The following is a 27,092-nucleotide window of genomic DNA, read 5'->3' as shown; positions in this document are numbered from 1 at the left end:
AACCCATGAAATGTAGTGCACAGCCTGACTCAGTAATGACCATTGACTAGCTATCATCCAAAGAATATAAGCTGTGGTACCTTTGAGTGATAGTGGCCACAAAATTATGACATAAAAGTGAAAATTGCTGGAAATACTCAGCAGGTCAGGCAACATTTGTGGAGAAAGAAACAGAGTTAGCATTTCGGAACTGAGAGATGTTAGAAAAGGCTCTTAGCAAGTACTTGCTGTACAAGGAAACCTGGGTAGGGATGGGAAATGTACTCGGGGTTAGGTCTGTGATAGGGTGGATGGTAGTGATTAAATGACAGAATGAATGATGGTGCAAGAAAGGATTGATAATGGATCAAGTAAAGAAACAAAAGACTGGTCCAAACGACGTGCGAATGGTTACAGTAGAATACTGGGTGGGGTTAGGTGGAGGAAAGCAGGGAAAATGATGATGTTTGACATGGTCTTGGATTCATCCTTACTGAATCAGATATATAGGGGGCGATTCTCCCTACAGTGCTGAATTGGTGGAAAAACTGTTCTAGATCATGACTTTTTTCAGTGCAGCTTCTCACTTGAATCTCCCCACTCTGTGCATTGCAGAGGTCACAATTAGGAATATCATTAAAAACCCAGGGGGATGGGGCCTACTGGCGCCGGAACTCTGCGCATGCGCAGAGGTCCCGATTTGTCAGTCTCCCCGTTTGCTGGCCAGCTCAATCATTGCCCCTCCAGCCCCCCCCCCAATGGCCCAATCACGGCCCCCACAACAATTCCTGGGCCAGCCCTGACCCCCCCTGCCCCAGAGTGCTCCAATATCCAGCCCAACCCCTCCCCCAGCAGTGGCGATCTGCCCATCCCCCTCCCCCAAGGTCAGACCCCCCTCCCCCAGGAGGCAGGCCCCCTCCCCCGGGAGGCAGGCCCCCCCCCTGGCAGACCACCCCCCCGTCCCCCCACAGCCCACCCCAATCGCTGGCCTCCCTCTAACCCAGACCTATCCCCATGCAGAGTGGCAGTGGGATCCCCCCACCCCCACCAATTGTCCCTCGGCCCCGAACACAATAGGCCCTGCCCCTTGGCAATGCCCGATGCCCGGTGGGCAGTGCCATGGTGCCCCCTGGGCATGAGCACTTTGCCCCTTGGGCAGTGCCAGGGGGCACAGGTTGGCACTGTCAGGGTGCCCATGCCCAGGAGGCATCACCCCCCTGCTGCCCGACCCCCTGGGGGGCCCTGATTGCCCCCCCCCTTCACTTGGGCGGGGGGGGGGTCTCCTGCTAGTTCCCCGAGCGTGGGGAGCTACTCTAAACCCCGCTGGAATGAAGAACTCCTGGCAGGGTGGGAGATGCTATCGGGACAGGCATGGAACGGATAATCACATTGAAATTACATTTAAAACATATTCAAATTACTTACCTCACGCCGGACCTCTGCGCGTTGCTGGCAGCGCCATTTTCTTCCGGTTGGGAGATATGCGCGGATCATAAATACTCTGCGGGGAACCCGCAAAATGGCCAACATGAGCATCTCCTGACCCGACCCGCCAGAAAAGTTGCTGGTCGCAATGGGAGAATCGGGCCTATAATTTTAAGAATGGAAACTTAAAGTTAATTAGGTGGATTAGCCATGGTAAATATGTGGGATTGCAGGGATAGGGTGGGAAGGAATGGTAATGATGGGTGGGCAAGATGCTCTTTAAGAATCAATGCAGACTTGATGGGTTGAATGGTCTCCTTTTGAGCTGTATGGATCCTATGGCTTCATGGTTAATGAGGGAAGAGTTTAAGCAAGTAGACTGGGGGAAGAGAAATTGTTTAACAATGTTGTAATGGAAGATGATTCAGAATTTTCAAAGGTATTATAGATCAATCTGCAAGATGAAGCATGACATTTTTCAGAGAGACATGCCTCTAATTGTATCTAAAGACAATTAGAAGTGAAATAAGGCAGAGGGAATCTTTAAAAATTCAGTGAACATCAGGGTGAAGAGAATTAGGATGTTGGGGACTAAGGTAATTCAGAGATGGGTTAAAAGGAAAATTAGAGAGTCAGAGAGGAACCCACAAATTAGCATTCTGGAGGTATTACAAAGCATTTAAAATGCTTTGATTATATAAAGGTAAAAGAATAGATGATAACCCGAAAAGATGATAATGACCCAAAACCAAGATAGAACATAAAATAGTTCTGATGGAAGGTCATTGACCTGTTAATCTGTTTCTCTTCATAGATGTTGCCTGAATTGCTGAGTATCTCTTATATTTTCTGTTTATATTTCATATTTCCATTATTTCTAGTGTTTTGCATTTGTGATAAATGGTTAATATTCTAAATGATTGCTTCATCTTGTTATTCTTGAGAACACAATGTTCATTCCATAATTGGTAAGAAACCGAGTATTCATAGATACTGCATATATTCTAGAAAGGCTAAAAGAGCTTGAAACTGTCAAATATCAAAAATATATTTCTCTTATGATACTAGAAGAGATAAGGAATGAAATCTGTGAAGTGATGGTATTATGTCAATGAATGCTAACATGTCTTGTTAGTCTTGGACCAAACTAACATAATATCCACTGTCAAATAATAAACAAAATAGACCTAGACTTCAACATTGACTCCATCAAATCTCATGACATCAGGTAAAACATGGGCGACAAAACCTCCTGCTGGTTACAGACCTTCCTCAGCTGCTACTATGCATGAAATCAAAGCAGCATTGACTAAATATGACATGAAGGAGCTGTCGGAAAATTAAAGTCAATGGGAATCAGGTGGAAAACTCTCCACTGGTTGTAGTCATACCGAGCACAAAGGAAGATGGTTGTTGGAGTCCAATCAACCTCAATTACTTCTAATTCAGAAAGTTGTAGATTCAAGTCCTATCTCACATCAGTGCAGTACTGAGGGAATGCTGCATTTTGGAAGTGCTGTCTCTTGGCCCTGTTTGGCTTCTCAGTGTCATGGACTCATTTGCTATCATTTTAAACCCCTCAGTTAGATGGCCAGTTCAGCCCCGAAGCTCAAGGGATTATAAAGACATTTTTAAGCAACCTAGCCTCGGATAGGTTTTAAGCATGGCCTCCTCCAACTTGCATTTTATTTGCCTTGCCAATTACTGCTGTGTTCTGGCTGGACATCATCGACAAAAGACCTGAGGCAGAGAAACTATTTCCTCGGATGGAGGAATCCAACAAGGTGGCAAATTTATAGCTTGGCCTTTCAGGATAAAATCAGAAAACGTATTTTCTTCTTAAAGTGTAATGTAAATATGGAACCCTGTCCTCCATATGATTGTTGGCACTGATTCAATCAAATGCACCAATTCAAGCAAAATTTCCAAGACAGAGTTCAATAGATGTGTGTCAGTTAAGGGATCAGGAATATGGACCAAAGACAGGTAAATGGAGTTGTGGCACAATAAGGACAAATTGGTCTATTCCTATCTGATTCGAATCGTGAAGACATAAAGAAGACATTCAAATGCTGGAGATTTTGCAAACAGCCACAATACTGATCCCTAGCATCAGACAACTAAGATATGAAAAAACAAAGGAGAAATGTGATTGAAAGAGGGCGAGTGGGATGGAATCTAGAGGCATTTCAGATAGGGAATGGCATAAGGTAATCTAAAACATTACTTTAAATTAAAGCATTAGAAGTGGAATTAAAGGTGCAGGTTTATATTGGTGAAAAACAAAGCAAGGATGGATAACATTAAACAAAACATGATCAACATTCCTGATGTCATATTTAGTCAATGCTGCTTTGATTTCATGGATAGTATTAGTAAACACAGTAAGAAGTCTCACAACACCAGGTTAAAGTCCAACAGGTTTATTTGGTAGCAAAATCCACGAGCTTTCGGAGCGCTGCTCCTTCATCAGGTGAGTGGGAGTTCTGTTCACAAACAAGGCATATAAAGACACAAACTCAATTTACAAAATAATGGTTGGAATGCGAGTCTTTACAGGTAATCAAGTCTCAAAGGTACAGATAATGTGAATGGAGAGAGCGTTAAGCACAGGTTAAAGAGATGTGTATTGTCTCCAGACAGGACAGTTAGTGAGATTTTGCAAGCCCAGGCAAATCATGGGGGTTACAGATAGTGTGACATGAACCCAAGATCCCGGTTGAGGCCATACTCATGTGTGCGGAACTTGGCTATTAGTCTCTGCTCAGTGACTCTGCGCTGTCGTGTGTCGTGAAGGCCGCCTTGGAGAATGCTTACCCGAAGATCAGAGGCCAAATGCCCGTGACCGCTGAAGTGTTCCCCAACAGGAAGAGAACACTCTTGCCTGATGATTGTCGAGCGGTGTTCATTCATCCGCTGTCGTAGCGTCTGCATGGTCTCCCCAATGTGCCATGCCTCAGGACATCCTTTCCAACAGCGTATCAGGTGGACAATGTTGGCCAAGTTGCAAGAGTATGTACCGTGTACCTGGTGGATGGTGTTCTCACGTGAGATGATGGCATCTGTGTCGATGATCCGACACGCCTTGCAGAGGTTGCTGTGGCAGGGTTGTGTGGTGTCGTGGTCACTGTTCTGCTGAAGGTTGGGTAATTTGCTGCGGATAATGGTCTGTTTGAGGTTGTGCAGTTGTTTGAAGGCAAGAAGTGGGGGTGTGGGGATGGCCTTGGCGAGATGTTCGTCTTCACCAATGACATGTTGAAGGCTCCGGAGAAGATGTTGTAGCTTCTCCGCTCCGGGGAAGTATTAGACGATGAAGGGTACTCTGTCTGCCGTCTCCCGTGTTTGTCTTCTGAGGAGGTCGGTGCGGTTTTTCGCTGTGGCGCGTCAGAACTGTCGATCGATGAGTCGAGCGCCATATCCTGTTCTTATGAGGGCATCTTTCAGCGTCTGGAGGTGTCTGTTGCGATCCTCCTCATCTGAGCAGATCCTGTGTATACGGAGGGCTTGTCCATAGGGGATGGCTTCTTTAACGTGTTTAGGGTGGAAGCTGGAGAAGTGGATCATCGTGAGGTTATCCGTGGGCTTGCGGTACAGTGAGGTGCTGAGGTGACCATCCTTGATGGAGATGCGTGTGTCCAAGAAGCAACCGATTCCGGAGAGTAGTCCATGGTGAGTCTGATGGTGGAATGGAACTTGTTGATGTCATCATATGGTTGTTTCAATGATTGTTCACCATGAGTCCAAAGGAAGAAAATGTCATCGATGTATCGAGTGTATAGCATCGGTTGAAGGTCCTGTGCGGTGAAGAGCTCTTGTTCGAACCAGTGCATGAAGATGTTGGCATATTGAGGTGCGAATTTGGTCCCCATGGCTGTTCCATGTGTCTGGATGAATAACTGGTTGTTGAAGGTGAAGACATTGTGGTCCAGGATGAAGCGGATGAGTTGTAAAATTGCATCTGGAGACTGGCAGTTGTCGGCGTTGAGTACTGAGGCAGTTGCAGCAATGCCATCGTCGTGGGAGATGCTGGTGTAGAATGCCGAGACATCCATTGTGACCGGGAGTGCTCCTGGTTCAACTGCTCCATGTGTGCTGAGTTTCTGTAGGAAGTCCGTAGTGTCACGACAAAAGCTGGGGGTTCTTTGTACAATGGGTTTCAGGATGCCCTCGACATAGCCAGAGAGGTTCTCGCACAGGATCCCATTGCCCGATACAATGGGACGGCCTTTGATCCGGACCTTCAGAGCACCCTCCGTGCTCTCATCCCACGTACTCCCCGAGTTGGAGATCTCTACTGCCTCCCGAAGATACACAAGGCAAACACACCCGGCCGTCCCATCGTATTGAGGATGTCCCGAGGCATGGCACATTGGGGAGACCATGCAGACGCTACAACAGCGAATGAATGAACACCGCTCGACAATCACCAGGCAAGAGTGTTCTCTTCCTGTTGGGGAACACTTCAGCGGTCACGGGCATTCGGCCTCTGATCTTCGGGTAAGTGTTCTCCAAGGCGGCCTTCACAACACACGACAGCACAGAGTCGCTGAGCAGAGACTGATAGCCAAGTTCCGCACACATGAGGATGGCCTCAACCGGGATCTTGGGTTCATGTCACACTATCTGTAACCCCCATGACTTGCCTGGGCTTGCAAAATCTCACTAACTGTCCTGTCTGGAGACAATACACATCTCTTTAACCTGTGCTTAACGCTCTCTCCATTCACATTATCTGTACCTTTGAGACTTGATTACCTGTAAAGACTCGCATTCCAACCATTATTTTGTAAATTGAGTTTGTGTCTTTATATGCCCTGTTTGTGAACAGAACTCCCACTCACCTGATGAAGGAGCAGCATTCCGAAAGCTAGTGGCTTGTGCTACCAAATAAACCTGTTGGACTTTAACCTGGTGTTGTGAGACTTCTTACTGTGTTTACCCCAGTCCAACGCCGGCATCTCCACATCATTAGTATTAGTAAAACAGTGATTACATATCAACAAGTCCTTTATAGGATGTAAAGCACTTTAAAGACACCCACAATCATGCAAACTACTATATAAATACATGTCTTCCATTCTTTAACATGTGGAATGGACTTCAGGAGACCAGCGGAAGCCAAAATCCTGGAATCAGTTATAAGCAGCTAAATATGGTCATGAGTAGATCATAGGTTTTCATAAGACTAAATGACCTTGTTTATCTGTAACAATCTTGTCATCTTATTGCTTTTTTTTCCCACAGCTCCCCAATGTGAATTATAAGATTTATAAAGCGTATATCTCATTCATTCTAAAAACTCACTGGTACCAACCCTTAAGTCTCCTTCCTCTGGATGATTTACTTTGGAAAAATAATCAAACATTTCAACTTCATGTGTTCTGACAAAGTAAACCAGAAGCATCAATAACAACAACAGTGTGAATTTATTTAGCATCTTTAATACAATGAAATGTCACAAGGCACGTTGCGGGAGTATTATGAAACAAAATCTGACACTGAGCCATGTAAGAAATTGTTAGAATAGGTGACCCAAAGCCTAATCAAAGAAGTAGATGTTAAGAAATGTGTATCTTAAGGAATATGGCAACATAAGAGAGAGAGAGGTAGAGGGATGGAGAGATTTAGGAAGATAATTCCAGAGCCCAGGAACTGGGCAGTTGAAATGATGCCAATGGTGCGGCAAGGAATATTGGAGGTGAGCAAGAAGCCAGAATTAGAGGAGCAGAGCGACCTCAGAGGAAATTGGGCTGGAGGGAATTACAGTAAATTAGGAACCTACTATAGTTCAGGCCATTCAAATTGTGTTTTCACTGATAAACTGAGGTGAAGTGTCAAAGTTCATGGTGCAAAACATGTTAGCACTGAAAAAAAAACAGTGGGCAGGAACAGTAGAAGGAATTCCAGTTTCGTTGTCTTGAAAAACCGAATAGGAATAGCTCCAGATATCTTGATATTGTTAATTCATGTTTTTGTATGAATGACTGGTAGCAAGAAGGCCTGAGAAGAGCAAGCATCAGTCTGCCTGGTCAAAACAGTGCCAGCGAACGGCGTGTCACTGAGAAAACGCTGAGGGGAGACCAGGGAATCTCGCCCATTGTGTCCACTGGCTGTGGAACCGAGAAAAGGATGCACAGTCTCAGGATAAGAGATTGATTATTTAGGACTGCAGTGAGGGGAAATTTCTTCACTCAGGGAAGAATTATGACGTGCTTGACTAAAATACAGCACTGATTGGGTGATATCCCGCAGAGTGTGAAATACAATGACAAGATGCGATTTTGTAGTATTATAAAATGGAAATAGTTACTGGTGAGATGTGATTTATTTCTGGTGTTTGCATGCAGCTTAACATTTGACCAGAGGGAATGTATTTTTCCCGCAAGGAATATTCTTGCAAGTTGCAATCATCAGATTGTGAGATTGTCTTCTGGTTGAATTTGAACTTTCTTGGCTTTGAAAACATGCAGGCATTACTGCATAATTCTATGCCACAATAACAACTTGTATTTATATATTGCCTTTAATGTTGTAAACATAAGAAATAGAGGCAGACTTAGACCCTGCAACCCCTCAAGCCTGCTCCACCATTAATACAATATTGGATGATCTTTTGCCTCAACAGCACTTCTCCAGCTTTTGCCTTGATTCCCTACAAATCAATCTCAGCCTTAAATATCCTCAATGATGGAGCACCAATGTAGACAATTTCTAAAATTTACAACTCTGAGTGAAGAAATTTCCCCTCACTGCAGTTCTAAATGATCAATCTCTTATCCTGAGACTGTGCACTCTTGTTCTAGGTTCCACAGCCAGTGGATACAATGGGCAAGATTCCTTGGCCTCACCTCAGCATTTTTCTCAACAGCATGCCATTTGCTGGCAGCAGGATCCAATGGGAATTCCCATTGAAGCCACTTCATGCCGCCAGGAAACCTCTCAGTGTCTATGCTGTCAAGCCACCTCAGATTCTTGTATGTTTCAATGAGATAACCACTAATTCTTAAAAATCCCAGAGTATAGGCCCAAATTACTCAGCCTTTTATCATAGGACAACTCTCTCATCACAGGAATCAATTTAATGAATCTTCACTATACCATCTCCAAGGAAAGAAGATCCTTCCTTTATATGCGGCTGGATTTTACAGGGGAAAGGATGTATTCCCTGCCCCCCTCCCCGCAGCTAAAATATCCATGGTCAGCCCACCCTTTCGAAATCCAGTCGTTACGATATTACACTGGGAGCCGCCTTAATTGAGTCAGAATGGCCTCTTTCAGGAGGAAGAACCACCTCTGCTGGCTGATCTGATTGGCTGATCTTTTTTGCCACAAGTTTATTATTATCCTTAATTCCCCTCGTTATCCACAGATTGATCTCTATTGCTGAAGTTTTATTTCAATTAAATGAATTTTTGATGACGAACATAAACAAATATAAACATTTTGAATTGTTTCTTTAAATGTTGCTCACTGTTTATTTCAACCTGTTAAGTCAATTTTAGCCAGCTCTCCTCTCACCAATGAAATTGGTTTTGTTTAAATTTAAGATGCTAGCTTTTTACTCAATGATGTCACTCTCGAATTTTAAATGCAATTCAGTTATATCATGATCACTTTTTTCCAAAAGATCCTTAGCTATGAGATCAGTAATTAATCCTGTCTCAGTACCTGGTGCGATTCACCTGTCTGCACTTTAAGTGCTCCCATCAGCAGGAAAACCAGAATGTTTCCCACTGATGTTACTAGCATCTGTGAGGTGGGATTCACCTCATTTCAATTTATTCATTGCGGAAGATACAATGGCCAACCCAATATTTCAGAGACCAGAAGGACGTGGAGGCATTGGAGAGAGTGCAGAGAAGGTTTACCAGGATGTTGCCTGGTATGGAGGGTCTTAGCTATGAGGAGAGATTGGGTAGACTGGGGTTGTTCTCCTTGGAAAGACGGAGAATGAGGGGAGATCTGATTGAGGTGTACAAGATTATGAAGGGTATAGATAGGGTGAACAGTGGGAAGCTTTTTCCCAGGTCGGAGGTGACGATCACGAGGGGTCACGGGCTCAAGCTGAGAGGGGCGAAGTATAACTCAGACATCAGAGGGACGTTTTTTACACAGAGGGTGGTGGGGGCCTGGAATGCGCTGCCAAGTAGGGTGGTGGAGGCAGGCACGCTGACATCGTTTAAGACTTACCTGGATAGTCACATGAGCAGCCTGGGAATGGAGGGATACAAACAATTGGTCTAGTTGGACCAAGGAGCGGCACAGGCTTGGAGGGCCGAAGGGCCTGTTTCCTGTGCTGTACTGTTTTTTGTTCTTTGTTCTATCAGGATGCAATATATAAGGCGCGCTTCGATCTCTGCATTCAGGGAGTGGCCCCTTCCTGCCACAATAGAAAAAGCAACTCCCTACTCCCTGCTGACTGAGGGAGCATCCCCAACCACTCAGCATAAGGGGCACCCTTCCCCCACATTGATGAACAGGTCACAGCCCCTACATCACGCAGGCATGAGGATGACCTGACTCCACCAAACACTCTGATAGAGGAACCCATCAGGCCTTGTCCCCTCAGGAAACCCCAAGCCCCCACCCATTAAGCCCCTCTCCAGGTTCCCCCCTTGGCAGTGCCAACCTTGCACTGCCCCTTGGCTCCTTGGCACTGACACGCTGGCAGTGACAACCTGATCTGGCATGTTGAATACTAAGAGGGGGAAGGAGTTACGTTCCTTGCCCAGTTGCCCCTCTGCTGCTGAGGGAGAGTCTCCCAAAGGTCCTGAGAGTTGGGGGGTGCTTGGGCTGGGAGCAAGGGGTTGACCTCGGGTCTCTCCCCCATGATGGGAGAGATAGTTGGACTGCCCCTTCTAGCCCTGGGAAACTGGAAGATCTCTCGGCATGGTGATTTCAGGATGCTCTCAGATCAAAATCGTGATTATTTTCTGTTTACTGTGGAAACTTTAAGTTGACCGAGTCAATTTAACCTCCATGCCCTCTGGACACCTGGAAGGCTTCCAAATCACAGCAGCAATCCATTCTGCAGAGGGAATTCCCCTTTCTGTCTCCTAGAAGCTGCAGGTGTGAGAAGACCCCTTTGAAGTCCTCTGACTGAATCATCAAATAGAATCATAGAATCCTACAGTGCAGAAGGACGCCATTCGGCCGACCGAGTCTGCAATGACCACAATCCCAACCAGGCCCTATACCTATAACCCCATGCATTTACCCTACCTGACTGACAGGAGAAGTCAATTTCAATAGCGGGAGGAGGGGTGAGAGGGGGGATTTCCATCTCCACAGCTGCTCCACAGCATTTTTTCTGTTTCTGGGCCTTCCCAAATCCTTTGAAAACCTCTGAAAACTTTTGAAATTCCTTGAAAATCTTTGTTTTCATTCACTTTCACTGTTCAATACCTTTAATTCATAGAATCATAGAATCCTACAGTGCAGAAGGAGGCCATTTGGCCCATTGAGCCTGCACCAACAACAATCACATCCAGGCCCTATCGCCATAACCCCACGTATTTACCCTGCTAATCCCCCGACACTGAGGGCCAATTTGCATAGCCAGTCAACCTAATCCGCACGTTTTTGGAGTGTGGGCGGAAACCAGAGCACCTGGAGGAAACCCATGCAGACACGGGGAAAATGTGCAAACTGCACACAGTCACCCAAGGCCAGAATTGAACCCAGGTCTCCGGCACTGTGAGGCAGCAGTGCTCATCGTTGTGCCACCATGCCGCCCTGCTGTTATTTTAAAATGTGGAGATGCCGGCGTTGGACTGGGGTGAACACAGTAAGAGTTTTAACAACACCAGGTTAAAGTCCAACAGGTTTATTTGGTAGCAAATACCATTCGCTTTCAGAGCGCTGCTCCTTCGTCAGATGGAGTGGAAATGTGCTCTCAAACAGTGCACAGAGACACAAAATCAAGTTACAGAATACTGATTAGAATGCGAATCCCTACAGCCAACCAGATCTTAAAGATACAGACAATGTGGGTGGAGGGAGCATTAAGCACAGGTTAAAGAGATGTGTATTGTCTCCAGACAGGACAGCCTGCAAGTCCAGGAGGCAAGCTGTGGGGGTTACTGATAATGTGACATGAATCCAACATCCCGGTTTAGGCCGTTCTCATGTGTGCGGAACTTGGCTATCAGTTTCTGCTCAGCGACTCTGCGCTGTCGTGTGTCGTGAAGGCCGCCTTGGAGAACGCTTACCTGAAGATCAGAAGCTGAATGCCCGTGACTGCTGGAGTGTTCCCCAACAGGATTGTCACCAAATAAGTATTTATTTTTTTTCAAGGTGACGTTATATTATGTAAAAGCCATTGTAGGCATGTATGTAGGGTGTCTTGAGTTTACTTTTAGTGCAGCCGTAGATAAGAATCTGGTCACCGATGTCTAGCATACCTCAAGTTCTTGAAGCGCAAGCTAAATCATGTGTTGAAACACCTAAGCTGCTAAGTTGACATCAAAGTTGAGCCTCTTGTGTCAAAAAGGTCTGAGTGGAGTATACTGTAAGAGAGTTCAATTCTTCTTCAGAGACCAATGGTCATTGCCACATGTGGCTTGTTAATGCGTCTGAAAGAGAGAAAGAAAATTATATTCAGGGTCACTGGCTCCTACATTGGTTAGCCTCTCACCCTTTTGCTATGGTATGTGCATATGCCACCTTTCTGAATGCATTGGTCTTAGTAGTTGATTTTTCTGATGAGTGACAAACATGAGCAAGGTGGTTGAGTTTTCTCACAGGCTTTACACTGCAGGACATTTTATTCGGTTGGGATAAACACCGTTACAGGGCAACATTCTTTGAACAAATTGCAACTCTGTTTTTAAGATTGCTTGGGGTATGATAAGTACTGTTGGCAGCCTCAACTTTAGTAGCTCTGGACTCTTAAAATCAATTGTGATCTTACTAACTCCAGTAGCTCTGATAGCTTTCTGTCTTTCCTGACAGAAAAGATGCTTTTTGGCTTGGTAGATTAGAGAGTCAGCCTTTGATTATTTGTGTTTGATTTCTCATTTGGAATGTTCAACATTACTGAAGACGCATTTGATTGCAGCTATATATGCCAGTACCTATCATACCCCAAGTGTTCCAACTCCTATGCCAGGAAATCACTTGCAAAGCAACAGCAGCAGTCTTAAAAACAGAGTTGGGATTTGATGAAAGCAGAATCAAATTTTTTGGCCACGTGTTCTGTGATGAAGGAATATCACCTGATCCACGGAAAGTTAAAACCATTGCAAATGCTGCGGATCCGACAAATGTGAAGGAAGTCCATGATCTGCTAGGTCTCAACATGAACTGTGGTCTCTTCATTCCAGACCTCACAACGTTATTTGCCCTCCTGTGAAATCTGCCAAAAGAAACCACCAAGTGGGAGTGGACTACGTCACACAAACAGGCTGTACATGAGATCAAAATAGTTGTTAGCAAGTTGAACAAAAGCCTATTTCAACCCTGAGAAAACCAGCCAGCTGGTTGTGGTTTCAAGCCCTGTTGGCTTTAGTGCAATTCTCATGCAGAAAGACAACACGGGAAAACTTATCAATTGTTGTAATGGGAAGCAAATTGCTCAGAGCTATAAAGCAACACTATTTGCAAGCAGAGATAGGAGCACCTAATAATAACTCAAGTAATAACCAATCATGGACCATTAATAAATTTGTTCAACAATCCCCATAGAACCACCCACTTGAATAGAGCATTGGATATTCAAACTACAAGACTACACACTCCATGTTGAGCATCCGTCAGGCAAGGCAAACCCAGCAGACTATCTTTCTTGACATTCGTTGCTGACGGTCAGTCCAACGAGTCAAGAAGAAAAGATTGCCGGACAACCTTTCAACTATGTAAGCCTAAATAAGTGCTAAAGTCGTTAAAACTAGCTGACATCAAAGTGGCAACAAAAGATGAGGAATTGCAACTATGTCTGACTAGCTGTCATAAAACTGCAAAGGTGTGATTGAGAAAGCATCTACAACTGAAATTGCTCACACACTACAAGGTCTCCACAATGCTTGAAATGAGCTCTCCGTTATAACCACATCTGACCTCATGTGATGCAGCAACTGTATTGTTATTCCACAATTCATTGAGAGAATATGTTGTCAATATGGCACATGAAGGTCACCAGGGAATTGTCATAATCAGGGAAAAGATGTTTCCCAGGAATTGACCCCAAGGTAGAGCAGAAAATCAATCAGTGTTTGCCATGTCTAGCAACTACAATATCAAATCTTTGTGATCCTCTCATATGTCTGAATATCTGCAGAATCAAGGATAGAAGTTAGCATTGATTTTGCAGATTTGCACACTCGCAAACACCTGCTAGTTGTCACTGACTACTACAGCAGATTCACAGACATAGAAATTGTTACATTTATTTTAACAAAAACAGAACTTCACTTTTTTTGGAGCTCCTCAAATGGTGAGAAATGAAAATCTACCCCCATTCAACAGCAATAGGTTCTCCCTGAACTACTCCGCAAAGCTAATGATCAACATACATAAGAATGCAATCAAGAACAGACGGATGAAATGGAAGTTAATACAGAGCTACACCGCTAAAGCCAGGTGATCAAGTGCTTGTGAATCATGATGGTCATGTTGGAAAGCAAACAACCCCTTTTGACACCTTACCATTTGTTGTGTCCAATACAAAAGGATCAATTATCACTTTAAGTGGGGTTTGCAGGTTATCATATCAAACTTTTCATTCTTCAAAGCACCGAAAACAACATTCCTAAGCACTGAATCCAATTGCGACATCAACATCTCAGATGAAGAACATGAGTTAAGTGAGACTGCATGTGATTTCAGATGATATCCTACTCATGAGAGAAAACATCCACCATACTTAAGTGATTATGTTGCAAGGTGAAGTATTTCTAGTTGATGAACATATCTATCTCATTGTATATGACTGAGTGCGTTGTTAAATTAATAGAAAAGTTAGAACATGTAATGGTGCCACTTGCGAAATTGAATGTTCCAGTTATGTTTAAGTTCATTCTTTACACTTTTGGAAACAAACCATTTGAAACACGCTATGCCTAAGAAGGGGAGGGATGTAGTATATTGAAAATTGCATTGTACATTTTGTCCATTTAAAGCAACCATAGAATCACAGAATCCCTACAGTGTAGAAAGCAGCCATCCGGTGCATCGAGTCTGCACAACTCTCCAAAAGAGCATCCCACCCAGACCCTCTGCTCAGCCCTATAACCCCATGCATTTGCCATGACTAATCCATCTGACCTAAATATTTGGGGCGGCATGATGGTGCAATGGTTAGCATTGCTGCCTCACAGCATCAGGGACCCAGGTTCAATTCCCGGCTTGGGTCACTGTCTGTGCCGTGTTTGCATGTTCTCCCCGTGTCTGCGTGGATTTCCTCCGGGTGCTCTGGTTTCCTCCCACAGTCCAAAGATGTGCGGGTTAAGTTGATTGGCCATGATAAATTGACCCTAGTGTCAGGGGGATTAGCAGGGTAACTATGAGGAGTTACGGGAATAGGGCCTGGATGGGATTGTGGTTGGTACAGACTCGATGGGCTGAATGGCCTCCTTCTGTACTGTAGGGATTCTATGATGATTCTGTGATGATCTTTGGACACCAAGGGCAATCCGCCTAACCTGCACATCTTTGGTCTGTGGGAGGAAACCAGAGCACCCCAAGGAAACCCAAGCAGACATGGGGAGAACATGCAAACTCCATATGTATGATCACCCAAGGCCGAAATTGAACTTAGGTCTCTGGTGCTGTGAGGCAGCAGTGCCACTATGCTGCCCATTTTTTTTTTAAAGCAACCATATGCCAGCAAAGAGAGCATAGAAGGCTAAAAGCAGAGTAAAGGAAATACATATTTTAATAGCATGTGCAGCTCTGATTCTGAATGCATCTTCCTGAATCTTTCTGCCCAAGAACTTAATATGTTGGGGGATGTGGCTAGCTTGAATGAGTCTTTGCTGGCCATGACCGTGCAGATTTTGGAAACCAGCACCACTGCTGCCTAAAGCGAATGACAGATTTCTTATCCATGGCCTTACCATGCATCATTGATCTTAACCAAGCTTCTCTGCAACAAAATGGTAGAAGTGATGTGATGCAGGCCAAGGAGAGAAAGGATGGGAAAACAGGACATGGAATGGTACTCAACACTAAGTGCTCCTGTGTCTCAGCCGTTGCTCCCTTCCAACAGTAAAATTCTGCCTTATCTCCAGGCCAATTCTGCACACATGGAGATGGAGCTGTCATTGGTAAGGCCTACATCAGTTCTGACAGCCAGAGCAAATATCTGAGCAGCCTGCTCAAGGCATTGGGGTTGTATGGAAGCCAAAGGAAGAGTAAGAGGTAACATTTGTAAGGAACCAAGAGCGAGTGCATGGATGTTCATATAAAATGTATTGATTAGAATGACTTTCACCCCTTTGCCCATTATTGCCTTCTGACTATCAACTTACACGTTCATTTGCTTCATGATAAATACTTAATGATACCCATTGGCTGGCTGTCCATTGGGTCTGTGCATGATGTGTGTTTTAAGGACTGTGGGGTTGATGTTAGTATCGTGAAGGTGATTTTAGGAGTTGATTGAAGTATGAATGTTTCTTTATTCCCTCCTCATACTAGGCAAACCTTTGATATATGAGGATAACCCTGACATCCCATCATGTATGTAGTGCCTCATGATTGGTGCCCAATTTCGTCCTCCTCCTCTGCAATGTTTCAAAATGTTTGACAAGCAACTTTGTCATCCTCCATGTCTAATCCTGCTTGCTGTGCAGTGGTGTGCAGACCACATCACCATGATTCTTGAGACTCTCACTCGAGGGTACCAAAGGGTGTCTCCGGAGCTATCTTGGTGCCTGAAGTAGATCTTTAACATTCCAATGACTTGTTCAATGACATATCTGATGGTTATGTGGCTTTCCTTGCGTTCTTGTGCCTCATTGGTGGGGATTGTTACATGTGTTTTGGGCCACATTTGAGGGGGTATCCTTTATTTCCGATGGTCCATCACTTAAGTTGCTCTCCTGATAGCAAATGGTCTGGACTGTATGAAAACACCATGACAGTTGCCAGGGAATATGACACATACCTCTTCAATTGCAACATCATCTGTGCATGATACATGTGTGCATTCAGTTGCAACCTGTGTCTTTAGGAAGCCAACTGAAGAGCTAAAACTAACTGCCTGGTCATTCTGGTTATCACTGTTATTGGGGGAGGTTAACATAGGTGGACAGCCTGACAAACAACCCAGCCTCATCTGCCTTATAGATTAATGTGCATATGATGAATGTGAATCCTAGGAATATTTCCAATGGCACACTGGAAAGAATCAGAGGCAAATGAATCGAGGTTAGTGGTGACCCTCTCAGCAACCTTGAATGCATGACCACAGGTCCAGTTGGGAGCTGCTCTTCTTCAAAGAGGCTGGTGAATTTTTCCATCTAACTCTTCTCACTCTCTCTCATGTTCTCCATGTCTTTGTTGTGCATCTCTCGCTTGTCCAAATATAGATCCCAACAGAGCACGACAATGCTGCCATTGATGATAACTGCTTCCTTTCTCCAACGTCCACTCAAAGTTATCCATTGCATCCCCCACATCCTGATATTGGCAATTTTGAAAGGTTCCAACGTTTGAAAAAACTATTTCCATACAAGAATGTTTGCCAAACATTTGCCAGAAGGAACTCAGACACCAGCTGTGAAAACTAAATATCCACATGCAATATTGCTCAAAGTTTCCTCCATTGCACTGGTGAGATTCACAAGCCCCAGGAAACCCATGCTGGAGAAGTTAAATTTAAAGGTCAGTGTAATTCAATTTAAAAAATCTAATTTAACATCCTATTAGGACCTTAATTGCTCTCATAAGTACCTGCTCTATTGCACTAATTACTGTCCTGATGACAGTGAGTAGTATCAAGTCAAAGTATATTTCGAACTTCAAACTAATTTTTATGAAACCAATCACAAAAGACTGTAAAAAGGCAGCTGCCCAAGATTCTTGTGGATTGCAACCTGTCCCCAATCTCAAGAGGGAACCAAAGGAACCTTCCAGGCTGATGTTGACTCAATGCCTTCCTTGAAATTAATTCAAAATAGTATTATCAATTGAATGGGTCTTTCAAATGCAAAGACACTGGCTATCAATCGCAAACTGTTAAGATGTGACATCCACAATACGGGTGGGAGGGGGGCGGGGATTCTCCGGTCCTGCTACGCTAATTTTTTAGCACAGTGGGCTGGGAGATTCCAGTGGTGCCCGATGCACAGGATCCATGCTGAGCATCCCAGACCGCTGGTGTCTCCCCCAGCGCTGGATTTCCAGCAATGTCAACTCCTCACCAGAAATCGGCGGGAAGGCGCACAAATCATGGTAATGTTCATTACCATATATTTTAAATCCTATTAGTTGTCCCGGGACTGATTTCTTCAGGCCCGCTAGGAGTATTTCACTTCAGCGGGGTTTACAGTAGCTCCTCACTTTCGGGGAGCTAGCAGCCTGACCCTGCTGGAGTGAAGGACAGGCAATCGGGGCCAGAGGTTCAGGCAAGGAGGGTGCCCCTGGGCATTGGCACCCTGGCAGTGCCAGCATGGGCCCCCGGCACTGCACAAGGGACAAGGTGCCAATGCCCAGGGGTCACTTTGGCACTGCCCATTGGGCAGTGCCTAGGGGGCAGGGCCTGATAGGGTGGGCGGCCTAGGGGCCGATCAGTGGAGGGAGGGGGTCCTTTTGCCACTCTGCATTGGGATTGGTGGGGGAAGGGGGGACGTCGGCGATTGGGGCAGGCTGGGGGGTGGTCAGTCAGGATCAGGATTGCAGGGGGAGGGAGGGGCTGGAGATCAGGGCGGGTCGGGAGGGGGTGTCGGGGTTGGGCCCAGGAATGGCTGGGGGACCAACGATTGGGCCATGGGGGGATCGGGAGGCCATCAGTGCAGGGCCACTGTGCAAGTGCCAATCTCACTACTGACAGATCTGCGCATGTGCAGTGGCCTGCTCAGTGTGCTGATTTCAGCCTCTCCAGCGGGAATAGGCCCCACCCCCTAGTTTTTAATGATATTCATGCTGGTGGCTTCAGTTTGGGAGATTCTTTTCTAAACTCCCTTTGGAAAAACCAGCATGAATTACTCCAGTTTTCACGCAAATTCGACACTTCAAATTCTTTGGGGAGAATTTCGGCCAGGATGTATAATCGACCTAACCACCCACTTTATTTGGAAAAGGATTGAAACTTGTACAAGTCACATAATTAGACAGTTATAGTTTTTGTTTGCTTTTAAAAACAGCAAAAGTTGTGCAGAATTCCACTGAAAGCCATCAAAATAGCCAAGGTAATGAACAGTAATACCTTGAAAGTAGGCGAAGGACTCCCTCCAACCTGTCCCAACTGTAAATTCACCTGAGAGCCAACCTCCTGGATTTTCCATTACAAGAAGTCCCACAGCTTACTAGATATTCTCTTCTATATAGGACATTCACTTCAACCAAGGTATCAATAACATCTAAGAAACTATAGGCCTGCCATGAAAGAAACTGAGATATCTATAAGTTATAACCATATTGTTTAATTTTCATCTGCATCTTAACTTTCATCTGAATCTAATCATTGTGTGTGCGACAGTGTGGGTGAGATTAGTGAGTGAGACATCACAGTTATACATCCAGAGCAAGTGTATGATAAATTTTTTTTATTTTCTAGAACTCACAAAAAAGCTTGCTGCTGAAATCATTTAATTGGGATAATCGCCCTGAGGGCAAGAAAAACCCATACTTAAAAACATACTGATCAGGGACAGTAAAAAGGAACACATTTTTTCTCCCATGGCAGTATGTTTCTTGCAGGGATCCACCATGCCTCTTAATTCGGATGTCGGTGCATTCAACCCAGATGCAGTTGTGATCCAAGAATCAATTACTTTAACTACCCACACGCTCCCATTCCAACTGGTCTTGGGAGTTAAAATTTTTCATATGGTCTCTGTTTCCACTTGTATTTCGCCATAGGGTCCAGAATGTTTTCTATAATTGTAGTACTTTAGTCACATTGAATTTCTGCTCCCTGCTAACTGTATGATCACACTGCATGACATTAATGACACTTTGTGAAGAAGTTTCTGACTGTTATTATGTTTCTCTGAGTTGAAAAGAATGCACAATGGCAGTCAATCTGCAAAGGAAAAACATATAGATTAAAAATGTTATGTTTATTTTTTTGTTAATTTTCCTGAACCCTTGCTTGAATAGAGTTAATCCTTAATGCTGTGTGAGATACAGATGGCGAGTCCATTAACATTGTTTACTGATTTTATACCTGGTTTACATGTCAACTTGCCCGATTAAAAATAGAATATCAGTGAATGTACAGCTCATAGAGAAATAGAGCTGCGCAAACAATTTTTGGTAAAACCTTTCTGAAAACATCATTTGAATGAAATGCTTGCCCTCTCAGGTGGACGTAAAAGATGTCCTGGCCCTATTCAAAGAAGAGTAGGGAAGTTCTTCTCAGAAACCTGACCAATAAATATCCCTCAAACGGTTTCACGGAAACAGATGATCAAGTCATTTATTCCTTGCCATTTGTGGAATCTTGTGCTGAGCAAATCGGCAGCTGTGTTATTACAGTGTTACAAAGTGACTCCACTTCCAAACATAAGCCACTGGCAGTAAAGTGCTTTGGGATATTGTGCAGTTGTGAAAGCACTATTTAAATGCATGCCCTTTTGTGTATAATCTTAGAGAACATCTTCTGCTGCTGTTGTTTGATGCGCTACCAAATAGTGGTAAGTGGTATTCAGCGAAAATAGCTGCCCTGAAATTCTGCAGGACTGCCACTGGTCACTTACCATAACACCAGTGAGAGACTGGAAGAAACATCAAACAGCTTGAAAATGATTATTTGAAGGGTTGATGGATATGAATATCGCTGGCAAGGCCTGCATTTGTTGTCCATCCCTAATTGTTCTTCTAAAAGCGGTAGTGAGCCACCTTCCAGAACTACTGCAGTCAATCTGGTGTAGGAACATGTACTGTGCTGTTAGAAAGAGAGTTCAAGAATTTTGACCCAGTGAAGTGAAGGAATGATGATAGTTCCAAGTCAGAATGGTATGTGTCTTTGAGAGAAATTTGCAGGTGGTTGTGTTCCCATATGTCTGCTGTCCATTGAGGTTTGGAAGATGCTATCGAAGGAGGCTTGGCAAGTTACTACAGTGCATCTGATAAATGGTACACACTGCTGCTACTCTGTGCCAGTGGTGGAAGGAATGAATAAATGAATACTTAAGATTCTGGATGGGGTGTGGATCAAACAGGATGCTCTTCTTAAATGGTCCCGAACTTATTGAATGTTTTGGAGCCACACTTATCCAGACAAATGGAGAATATTGTATCACACATCTGACTTGTGTCTTGTAGGTGTTGGACAGGTTTTGGGGAGTCACAAGATGAGTTAGGTACCCTTCAGGACTCAGTGGTTTGGTCATTAGTGGGGCTGCAGAGCCACCCTTGGTGATGGACATTAAAGACTCTTACCTAGAGTATGTTTTGTGTCCTTGACCCTCAATGCTTCTTCCAATTAAATAAAGGTAACTACAAAGACATGAGGGAGAAGCTGGCCAGACTTGATTGGAAAGGGAGCCGAGCAGGGAAGACAGTGGAACAGCAATGGCAGGAGTTTTTGAGAGTTGTTCGAGAGGCACAACAGAAATTCATCCCAAGGAGGAGGAAACATGCTAAAGGGAGGACGAGGCATTCATGGCTGACAAGGGAAGTCAAGGACAACATAAAAGCAAAAGAAAAGGCATACAAAGTGGTGAGGATTAGTTGAAAGCCAGAGGATTGGGAAGCCTTTAAAAGCGAGCAAGAGGACAATTAAAAAAGCAATAAGGGGAGGGAAGATGAAATATGAGTGTAAGATAGCTAGTAATATAAAAGAAAATAGGAAGAGTTTTTTTCAATATATAAAAGGTAAAGGAGAGGCAACAGTAGCCATTGGACCACTGGAAAATCAGGCTGGAGAAGTAATAATAGGAAACAAAGCAATGGCAGAGGAGCTGAGTAGTTACTTTGCATCAGCCTTCACAGTGGAAGATACCAGTGGGATGCCAGAGCTCCGGGAGAATCGGAGGCACATGTGAGTGTAGTGGCCATCACTAAGGAGAAGGTTCTGGGGAAACTGACAGGTTTGAAGATGGATAAATAACCTGGACCAGATGGACTACACTCCAGGGTTCTAAAAGAGATAGCTGAGGAAATTGTGGAGGCATTGGTGGTGATCTTTCAGGAATCACTGTAGACAGGGAGGGTAAGCACAGTAAGAAGTCTCACAACACCAGGTTAAAGTCCAACAGGTTTATTTGGTAGCAAATACCATAAGCTTTCGGAGCAATGTAGGCAGGGAGGGTACCAGAGGACTGGAAAGTAGCTAAGGTAACACCGCTGTTTAAGAAGGGAGAGAGGCAGCAGACGGGAAATTATAGGCCGGTTAGCCTGACTTCGGTCTTTGGCAAGATTTTAGAGTCCATTATTAAAGATGAAATCACAGAGTACTTGGAAGTGCATGATAAAGTAGGACTGAGTCAGCACGGCTTTGTCAAGGGGAAGTCATGTCTGACAAATCTGTTAAGAGTTCTTTGAGGAGGTAACAAGGAAGTTAGATAAAGGAGAGCCAGTGGACATGATTTATTTAGATTTCCAGAAGGCCTTTGACAAGGTGCCGCATAGGAGATTGTTAAATAAGTTAAGTGCCCATGGTGTTAAGGGTAAGATCCTGGCATGGATAGAGGATTGCTGACTGGCAGAAGACAGAGAGTGGGGATAAAGGGGTCTTTTTCAGGATGGCAGCCAGTGACTAGTGGTGTACCTCGGGGGTCGGTGCTGGGACCACAACTTTTCACAATATACATTAACGATTTGGAGGAAGTAACTGAAGGCACAGTTGCTAAGTTTGCAGATGATACAAAAATATGTAGAGGGACAGGTAGTATTGAGGAAGCAGGGGGGCTGCAGAAGGACTTGGATGGGTTAGGAGAGTGGGCAAAGTGGCAGGTGGAATACAATGTGGAAAAGTGTGAGGTTATACACTTTGGAAGGAGGAATGGAGGCATAGACCACTTTCTAAATGGGAAAGTGTTTAGGAAATCAGAAACATAAAGGGACTTGGGAATCGTTGTTCAAGATTCTCTTAAGGTTAACGTGCAGGTTCAGTCAGCAGTTAGAAAGGCAAATGCAATGTTAGCATTCATGTCGAGAGAGCTAGAATACAAGAGCAGGGATGTACTTCTGAGGCTGTATAAGGCTCTGGTCAGATCCCATTTGGAGTATTGTGAGCAGTTTTGGGCCCCATATCTAAGGAAGGATGTGCTGGCCTTGGAAAGGGTCCAAAGGATGTTCACAAGAATGATCCCCGGAATGAAGAGCTTGTTGTATGAGGAACGGTTGAGGACTCGTTTTTCCTACTAGTGGAAACATCCTCTCCATGTCCACTCTATCCAGGCCTCGCAGTATCCTGTAAGTTTCAATAAGATCTCCCCTCATCCTTCTAAACTCCAACGGTTGAGGACTCGTTGGAGTTTAGAAGGATGACGGGGATCTTATTGAAACTTAGAGAATACTGTGAGGCCTGGATAGAGTGGATGTGGAGAGGATGTTTCCACTAGTCGGAAAAACTAGAACCAGAGGGCACAACCTCAGGCTAAAGGGACGATCCTTTAGAACAGAGATGAGGAGGAATTTCTTCAGCCAGAGAGTGGTGAATCTGTGGAACTCTTTGCTGCAGAAGGCTGTGGATGTCAGGTCATTGAGTGTATTTAAGACAGAGATAGATAGGTTCTTGATTAATAAGGGGATCAGGCGTTATGGGGAAAAGGCAGGAGAATGGGGATGAGAAAAATATCAGCCATGATTGAATGGCGGAGCAGACTCGATGGGCCGAGTGGCCTAATTCTGCTCCTATGTCTTATGGTTTTAAGTGTTGTTGAACATGAAGGTGTACCGATTCTTCAGTTGAGGGAGTACGGTAAGTTGTAAGCAGAATGTTTCCTTGCTCAGGTTTGACCTGCTGCCAGAAGACTTCAAAGGGTCTGGAGTCATTTCTGAAGTCTGACAGGGCCACTCTGTCCTAGCTGTATACTTCTGTGCCGCCCCCTCTGGTGGATAGTGTCATGCTGGTGGGGCAGGATATACTGAGGGTTGGTAATAGAAAAGTCATTGGGTGTAAGAAATGAGGTTACTTACTACCATTCAATGAATATATCCCTCTATTCCTTTCCTCTTCATATACTTACCTCACTTCCCCTTAAATGCATCTATGCTATACACCTCAAATTCTCCTTGCAGTGATGAATTTGTAAAACATTCTTACAATTCTGAGTAAAGACAGTTCTCATTAATTCCTTATTAGACTTGTAGTGAACATCTTATATTTTTGGACTTCTCACAAGTGGAAACATCTTCTCTGCATAAACTCTATCAAACCCCAATTCAACAAATGTGCCCGTTCACCTATTCATATTCAGTTTAGAAGAAGGATGCACACCTGATTTTTTTGACATTCATTCATGGGATATGAGCATCTTTGGCTAGGCTAGCATTTATTGCCCATCCCTAATATCTCTTGAGAAGGTCATGGTGTGTTGCCTTCTTGCACTGCTGTAGTCCATGTGTTGTAGGAACACTCACAGTGCTGTTAGGGAGAGAGTTCCAGGACTTTGACCCAGTGGCAGTGGAGGAATTGCAAGATAGTTCCAAGTCAGCATGGTGTGCAAATTGGTGTTTGCCATGCATCTGCTGCCCTTGTCTTTCTAAGTGGTAGAGGTTGCCAGTTTGGAACATTGTAAGCCTGTCTTTACATTCCTTGTAGAAAAAGCCTTGGTGAGTTGCTACAATCCATTTTGTAGATGTAAATGGTATATGATGCCACAGTGCATCAGTGGAGGGGGAAGTGATTACTTATTGTGATGGACAAGGTGCCAATCATGCAAGCTGCTTTCTTTTGGATGGTGTTGAGCTTCTTGAGTGTTGTTGGAGCTACAGTCATTTAGGCAAGTGGAGAGCATTCCATTACATTCTTGACTTGTGTCTTGTAGTTGGTGGACAGGCTTTGGGGAGTTAGGTGGTGAGTTACTCTCCACGGAATTCCTAGCTTCTGAGCTGTCAACAAATGTCAACAGTCTACCGTTTTTTTTCTACCTGATGTTGACTTACCTGCTGTGTCTCCAACACTTATTCTCTTTCTATTTCAGAGAGAATTAGGTAACTGCATTCCCAACATTGCATTTAATAGGAAGCTACAGATGGAGTCTACTTAAAGTTGTGAAATTGTATTTCTTTTTCACTTACAATGTCAAATTTTATGTTAGCAATAAGATGTTTGCTTGTTGGTACAACTTAATTAAAGTATTGATATTGATCTGAATCAGCAGCAGCTTTTCTTCAAAATCATTATGTGCAGCACTAAGTCAAAAAATAGAAATTAAAATGGAGTAAATTGTATAATGCCAACATGGATTTCAATTCCTCGTAGATGATTAATGGTATATATATGAGGCACGACAGTCAGCTGAAGATGAACTTAATGGAAAATTAATAAATGTAAAGAAATCCAGTATACTTTAAAGGCTTTCTAACAAATATTAACAAAGGATTAATTACATGGCTTTTATATCAAAGATAAATTAAATACCATGAAAAGTATTCACTTTAAATCAGAAGCTTTTTGAATAAAAGCATGATAGCTGAGGTTTGCCTTATCTCCAGGCTTTATTATTTGGCAGAGAACAAATCTGGAGAAATGTGTTCAATATTCAGCTACTCCAAGAGGATAATTTTCTCCCAAAATAGCTTGCAACCAATTTCCAATAGGGAAATAAATCTTAATGATCCTATGAAGTATTCCCCTCAATCTAATTACACAATCACGAGCCAACTTCAATAGCTGTCTTTCTGTGCACTGGAGAACAGTTAGCAGGACAATTTGATTTGCTTTCTTGTTACAAAATAGATTTTCATTTATGCTTGTTTAAGCAGTTTTCAGCTGAGTTTTTCCAAGCAAAATAAACACATATTTTTGCAGTAATAATCAGCTTTTAAAGGTGCATTATCCCATCAAGGTGGGCTTACTTAAGTTGCATTTACCTTGCACATGATATCAAAATCATGCCCGTAATAGTATAGATGATTCTTTCTGCAAAGTTACTTTTTCTTTTCAAATATAGTGTCAATTTTATTCAGACAGGGTAATGTTATCAATCTAAAATATTTATGCTGAAAATTGCAGTATCTACTGAGTTGGTGGAATTGGAAAATTAAATTCTGACTGTATTGCTTTTTGAGAACAGTTTACAACACTTCCAATAACCGCCAACCCCCCCCCACCCCCGCCAAACCCTGCGCAGGAAAGCTTGGATAAGTTTACTGCTTATCAGGATGAGGAGCATCAGTGCTACGGGCATGAACTTTACTTGACCCCAACCCACCTTCAAGCTATGAGGGGAATGTTGAAATCGGCAGCTCGCCCGCCATATTTTAAAGAATAATTAGGAGTCAATTTAGCTTGTCTTCAAGCCAACTGACCCTGATAATATGCTGCTCAGGCCAAACATATTGTGGCAAGAATAGAAGTCTGATTTTTTAGAACTTAAATGTTTAAAAGGCGGGGAGGAAAGGAGGTGGTCATTCTTCAGTGGCTGAAATCGTGGAGCACCAGTCTTTGCCAATCGTGGAGCACCGCCCCTTACATCAAAACCCCCCTCTTCCTGCTCCCTTTCTTGGCATCCACTGATGCCCTCCTGGCACTGCTGGAACTGATGGAGCCGATTGGCTGGCAGTTCTCAGAACGAGATTTGGTAGAAGTCCCACTCGGCCCTCATTAGACTATCCTGCAGCGCTTTATGTTTTTATGTGGGACCTTGCTGTGCACAATTGACACATTTTCTACAACAGAAGAGTGACTATATTTCAATTGGTTGTAAAGCACTTTGGGAAGTTTGGGGTTGTAAAATGCCCTATTGGTATGGAATACTTTGATTTCCATGCCAATGTTATTTCCAGGGGTGGGGTGTGCTGTCTGCCCCTCCACATCTTGCAGCCCATGGAGTGGAACAGTTTTCCCTTGAGCCTGTTAGCCATGGTTTAGAGTCAAAATGTTCACGGTAAACACTTTTGCCCTGAATCAGGCAGTTATGAATTCAAGTCCAAGTCCAACACCTTGAGCTTAAATTTTGGTTGATATTCCAATGCTGTGCCAAGGAAATGCTCCGCTGTTCTAGGGTGCTGTGTTTCAATTGAGATGTTAAATCAAGATGCCATCTCCCCTCTCAGGCGGATGTAAAAGATTCCTTGTCAGTATTTGAAAAGTTGGGGAGTTCTCCCTGATGTGCAGGAAATTATTTATCCCTCAATCAACCTCACAAAGAAATGATCTGGTTATTATCACATTGCTGTTTGTGAGACCTTGCTGTGACAAATTGATACATTTTCTACAATGAAATAATTACTACATTTCATTAGCTGTAAAGCACTTTGGGAAGTCCTGTGGTTGTGAAACACACTATATAAATGCTAGTGTTTCCTGTTAAGTGTTCAGTTTTAGCATCAAGTATTTCTAGATCAGGTATAGAATGAGTTAGATGTGAAATAAATTCCTGTCCTTACTCCAATGATATGACAACTTG

General features: G+C 43.8%; 2 protein-coding genes across 4 annotated transcripts in view; both read left to right on the top strand.

Moving 5' to 3' along the window:
- The window catches only part of prkn (parkin RBR E3 ubiquitin protein ligase), a 1,119,547-nt gene that overhangs the window by 689,213 nt on the left and 403,242 nt on the right, over positions 1-27,092 (top strand). The gene's annotated exons all lie outside the window — the stretch shown is intronic.
- Positions 16,935-27,092, top strand: part of LOC144504573 (uncharacterized) — a 156,117-nt gene continuing 145,959 nt past the window's right edge. The window contains exon 1 of the mRNA XM_078230133.1: positions 16,935-17,229. Within this exon, the coding sequence (XP_078086259.1) occupies positions 17,083-17,229 (147 nt within the window). The 5' untranslated portion in view covers positions 16,935-17,082. The remainder of the gene's footprint in view (positions 17,230-27,092) is intronic.

The sequence above is a fragment of the Mustelus asterias genome, chromosome 15 (genome assembly GCF_964213995.1).
Source record: "Mustelus asterias chromosome 15, sMusAst1.hap1.1, whole genome shotgun sequence".
NCBI classification, from domain to species: domain Eukaryota; kingdom Metazoa; phylum Chordata; class Chondrichthyes; order Carcharhiniformes; family Triakidae; genus Mustelus; species Mustelus asterias.
The sequence above is the reverse complement of the archived record's forward strand: the minus strand, read 5'-3'. Positions and strand labels throughout refer to the sequence as shown.